The 6,044-nt window shown below is 32.4% G+C and overlaps 1 protein-coding gene across 1 annotated transcript; it reads left to right on the plus strand.

Annotated features, from left to right (window-relative positions):
• Nucleotides 1-124: 124 nt before the first annotated feature.
• On the plus strand, nt 125-3,360 carry LOC134240959 (C-type lectin 37Da-like; the record flags this gene model as incomplete). The annotated part of the gene is made up of 2 exons (XM_062723064.1): nt 125-212; nt 3,181-3,360. Coding segments are annotated over 2 exons (268 nt in total), but the record flags the coding sequence as incomplete, so codon positions are not given.
• Between the last annotated feature and the right edge of the window lie 2,684 nt (nt 3,361-6,044).

The following is a 6,044-nucleotide window of genomic DNA, read 5'->3' on the forward strand; positions in this document are numbered from 1 at the left end:
CCTCTGATGTTTTGAAGATCAGCGGTTTCTCTGGTCAAAAATTATATTAATCCAATGGACTTTTGAACTTGATTTTTGTTCGTTATTGTAATATTTCCTTACGAGAGATAAAGTTAATTTCCAGTCTGAGTGTGAAAGAAAATGTTCCCATCTGGTGGAAATAGCAACCAAAGAAGAATCCGATTGGCTGGCTGAGACATTTCTCTTCAAGGGTAAGTTAGCCTTAAGAATCTGATTGGCTGGCTGAACATTTCTCTTCAAGGTTAAGTCACGCCTTAAGAATCTGATTGGCTGGCTTAGACATTTCTCTTCAAAGGTAAGTCAGGCCTTAAGAATCTGATTGGCTGGCTGAGACATTTCTCTTCAAAGGGAAGTCACGCCTTACGTAAAAAGAATTTCATTGACTCTCTGAGACATTAAAAATGAAAGGTACGTATGAGACAGGTTCCTAAGGAAGAACATAATCAGCCTTTCATAGGGTAACTCACTTGTCACTAAAGAAGAATCCAACCAGCTGGTTAGATCATGCCTCGTCTTAAGTAATTCACATGTAAAATGTACTTTAATAGAATCTTATGAAAACTCAAGGTACATGTAAATGAACAGAGATTAAAACAAACCATTAGCAAAATAATGACAAGAGAAAAGAGTAAAATACCTCTTGTTCAGTGGTTACATCCACCGTCAAGCTTTGTCAGATCTGGAAATATTTAAATTAATTTATATAAAAGAAATCGCTTTACAAGATAAAAAAATTGTATCATGGAAAATTCATGGTAAAGAGATTCGCAAAAGTAACATGTTCAAAACATAGGTACTTGATCCACTTTTGTTGAATACAATTAAATCATTAATTACGCTTAACATTTCAATGTCTTATATCATGATGTTTAAGATGAGTTGAACGCCTACATAGCAATTCAAAGTTTAAAAGATGTCTCTCGATAGCTGTGGAAAAAATGTTTGATCAGAACCTTATTCATTAAAATTCAATTTCTATGTCATACTGCACTATTTGAATTTCGAGGGTTGTTCGGAAAGTTCATAGACTTGCGCCGTAAAATTAAAACCGCTTAAGATACATCAATGAAACAAAATGACGACAGCGCTGAGTTAACATATAATGTCTTTTTTATATGCGTCATTTATGCAAGAAGACGTCACATTGACAGGTGCATTGCAATCGATACATCGTTTATATATTGTTGTGTGGGATTTAACAAACGACAAAACTCCATGTAATAGTAAGTTTTGATGTAGTCTACAGCTATCCAGCAGTTTGAAATAGCAATGATTTCATTTTATGGTATTTTGAAGACCTTACATTTTGTGTGACGTCATAGTAAACATTTCCCGTATAAATTTGCCCCCGGCTCCTTATTGTAACCTTAACTGTACTAAGGACACACAATATATACTCAAAAAAAAGAAACACATATTGTTTTACTTTTGAAAAAAGTATATGGAAACACTATCATTTATATCATTGGATACCTATGACCTTTTAAGTACAACATGGGCTTTTAAACCCAAATTGTTGAATTATTTCCCCTGATTACTCACGTTTATGAAAATAATGTTTTGCATAATTTCTTGTAAATCGGGGGTCTATTTTCAATGAAATTTTGGATTTAGAGAAACAATAAACACGCCTATTAAACATATATCTGTGCTGTGATTGCAATCGCAGCACAGTTAAGGTTACAAATGGAAATATCGGCGATTTTTTAAGATAAAAAATACATAGTTACTTTATTAGAATGGGCGATTCTTTTAAGGACTTCACTTATACAAAAAAGTTACTGTGGTTTAAATATATATGTTAGGGACATTTAGATTTTTTTATTTAGACTTGTCACGTGATGTCGACGTCACATGATCCATTAATAACAGATCCAAAGTCGGCTTGATCGCGAAAATTAATCGCCGCGAACTAGTTTACCCCTGGTAAATCGCGAAATAAAGTCGTCGGAAATAAAGTTGGTTTTCAGTAATATTTTATTTGAGAACAAAACACATTTTTCATTGTACAAAATGTGACTTGATCAGCTTCTCACTGTGTACAAAATGCGTCATTTTTGCGAGATGACGTCACATTGACAAGTGCATTGCGATCGATGCACCATTTATATACTGTTGTATGGGACAAAACTGCATGTAGCAGTAAGTTTGTTTGTAGTCTACAGCTATCCAGCTGTTTGAAATAGCAAATATTTTCATTTTGTGGTATTTTGAAGACCTTATATTATGTGTGACGTCATAGTAAATATTTCCCGTACAAATTAGGTCCCGCCTTCTTTACTTTAACCTTAACTGTGCTGCGATGTTGATGCTGTAATGCCAAGCCTAAAAAAAGTTGAACACAACAAGGTTCTAACAATGATACTAACCGGAGCCACAAAACAGGAAGTTACAACTGCATTTGGTGTACACCAATCGGCTTTGCAGCAGTTAAACGCACGTCCCCACCAGCCAGGAACACGAATGACAGACCAAGAACTGGCCGTCAAGGGGTTACCACATACATACAGGACCGTCAGATCCTCCTTCAGCACCTGTGCAATCGACTCAGAACTGCTGTGCAAACTGCTGAAATAAGCATAATGTGCATACATTGTTCGCAAGAGACTGAGAGGAGCTTGTATTCGTGCACGACGTCCGTATATTGGAAATCCGCTAGCGCTGAGAGTTCGCAAAGGTTATATGGATTGGTTAAGACATATGCCTCTAGAATTTGGAGGGGACGTCAATGACATAAAATTTACTTGTCAATTGGGAACATAGGGCATGATTGATTTTTATCACACCACACTCTTAAATCAGTTTTAAAAATTAAGGTTTAAATTGAAAACTTGGATTTTCATGTTTGATCTGAATATGCGTTTTGTTTTTTTTGTTGAGTATACATTGGGAACATTTCACTTCTTGTTTTACTCTGTATATATTAGAAATCTATTCATTGCTGGTTGATTTTAAATTCGTTTTTAATTTTAAAAAAAATAATTAATTCTGTTTTTGTTTTAACCTTTCGATATTAAGAAAGGTTGAGATATAAGCATTTTGCTTACGTTTTAACTACAGTTGAATTTGAAACAATTGAGAAGATTGGTACCATGAATAAGACTTAAGGAATTTCATAACTTAATAATTAATTAACGTTACATTGTTCATATATTTCAGGCACTTGTTCCTCAAATATTTATCGTAACTGCGTTGCTTGGACTGGAGGAAACGATATATCAGTTGAAGGTAGATACCATTGGAGTTACTTTAACACGTCTATCAACTTCACTAACTGGAAATCAAATGAGCCTGGTCCTCTACGTCTTAAGGAAGACTGCATACACCTACTAAGAAATGGTAAATGGAACGATGCACCATGTACACAAAAAATGCAATTCATTTGTGAGAAATCCGATGGCGGCTAAATTAATGGGCTTGCTAGTATAATATGCTGTTTTTAATATATATTTATAATTGTCGATTTTAGATTAGACGATGTGTTAATTAGTATAAATGTGACTTTCTTATATTTTATGATTTGCCACTTTTCTACTTATGGACGTTATATCATGATATGATATGATATAGGTGTGATTTTATATTTATTTTGTGAGTTGTCACTTTACTTTTAATAGATGAAATATCATGATCGTGTGTAATTTTATTATATTTTATGTGAGTTGCCACTTTACTACGAGATGACATACATGTATATACATCATATTGGTGTGGTTCTATAACATTCCGAGTTTTTTTTTTTATTTTGTTGTGTGATCAAATAATAGATTTGATTCTATTATAATGTGAAAATTGTTACACGTACATGTAATTGGAAGTTAGAAAAAGTTGCGATTAAATATAACTTTGGTTTTATCTTTTTGTCCCCTTTATAAAAGGAAACTTTAATACCAAAAAACGTGGCCAGGAAACACAAAATTTAATTCTATGTTCAAAATACTAATTGATTTAAAAACAATATTCAGAACACTGAATAGATTGGGCAACATGCAAATTGCCTATAAATATCCTCTCTATGAAATGTCAAGGTGACAATACGAGGGTCATTCAAAAAATACGTAGACAATTCTTCTCATTGTCATATAATTATTACAAGATTATAGACCAACACATTTTCGTAAACATAAACATTTATTTTGTCGAAGTGTGAAGTTTCATTCCATTTGATTAAATAAAACTCATGTTAGCCAAAATTTAAACCAATATGTTTTGTTACCATGGAGCACGGTTAACCAACATTGTAACGTCAAAGACAACATTGAGAAAGTTTGTCAAAATTATACTATTTTTCTTAATTTCAAACACGGTTTGTAGCGTCTTCTCCATTCAAAAAGACATACCCATAACACTTAACACCTAGTTTGCGAACAATTGTACAAATATAGCTTGAATAAGAATGTCATTGTTTTCAAATTCTTTAATTTACCATGTAACTCTATTAATTCTGCAACAGTGAAGCACACATCACGTTCAATGACGTTCCTAACTCTTTTGACAATATTTTTAACTTTAACCTGTTCCTTTGCAGACAATTCATCGTGCGATTCAAACTCGCTACCACTCAAAAATTGTATTTTCCATTTAATACAAATACACAGATTATTTTTCATACAGATCCTAGTTTATACAGATTTTTTAAGCTTGTAGAAGAAGTTTCCCGAATGTAAAGTACAAATTTTATTGCTACTTGCTGCTCCGTGACGTCCTCCAACGTCATAGTTTTTTGCTTTTTTTAATCAAGTCCATATGTATTTAGAAACTGATATCTTTTAAACGGAGTGACATATTACATAACCTGATTTCATTTTAATTAATACTGCTTTATTTGAACATGTAAATTTTATTTCGTTTCAGCTCCATTTATTAGAGGTATGGCTTCAAATAATATAAAGTGAAAATTAGTAAATTACTCATTTTTGATGGCGCTCCGTGACCCCATTTTTGCTATTCTAAATCCTTGGTACATCATGTAATTTTAATAAATATGAAGATAAATTCCAATTTTTTTACTCAAATTATTCGAATCTGTTAAAATATTTGTACCAAATTTGGATATAATATGACCTTGAATAAAAAAGTTAGGACAAAAGTCTACGAACTTTTTGAATGACCCTCGTACAATGAACTGATCTGATATAAATTCAAAATACAACATGGGTAGTCACACACTCTCACACAAACACCCTTTCACTCGCCCTCCCTCACACCCGGGCACAACTGACTCGCACAGATCCAGATCAAAAATAGCAAATTTGATCATCAAACACATTTAAGAAATAAAAATCATAGGTATCCAGGCTTTTGAAGACATTTTGAAGAGATTGGACAATGCATAGTGTATAAAGATTTCCCTGTCATTGCAAAACACCATTAATCACTTTAAATATCATTTCATGTTAATAAACATTGGTACAAATTAAACTTTTTGAATTAAATTCTAAATTATATATTATCATAAGAGAGATCCTTAAAACGTTTTGATACTTTGATATATTCTTGTACAGCATTAATAATGGTAAAGTTTGTTTGACTGGAAAACTCCAGACTCCCATGTAAAGAGGTCAAAATTCAAATGGTACACTAAGTTCACACATGTTTTGTCTTCGTTCGTTTTTCTGTGCCTTCTTTGTCCCAAGAACAGATATAATATTATACAATATTAATATTAATAGCGATACGGAAAAAATTCTCATTAACTTTTTAAATTTTTAATTGCAATTAGAAGTATGAATTTATGGGAAAAAATTCAGCTTTATAATAAAAAGTTTATGAAACATAAAATTGTGAAATTATAGTGTCATTTGTTGGCTGTACAACTGGACTCATTTTTTTATCAATTAGATCCAATTAACTTTTTTTCTTTCATTTATAGTGGATTTTAATTTTTTCATTTATGGTTCGTCGATCATGACATACTCTAAAACATTATATCGGTGTGAGCACTTCTGAATTACATTGAGGGACATGAAAAAAGGTCCTTCGGATCAGACCGTATAGACCGAGGTCACGTATCAAAGTATGAA

Source organism: Saccostrea cucullata, unplaced genomic scaffold (genome assembly GCF_032062105.1).
Source record: "Saccostrea cucullata isolate Sc308-1 unplaced genomic scaffold, CSIRO_AGI_Scuc_v1 ctg22405, whole genome shotgun sequence".
NCBI classification, from domain to species: Eukaryota; Metazoa; Mollusca; class Bivalvia; order Ostreida; family Ostreidae; genus Saccostrea; species Saccostrea cuccullata.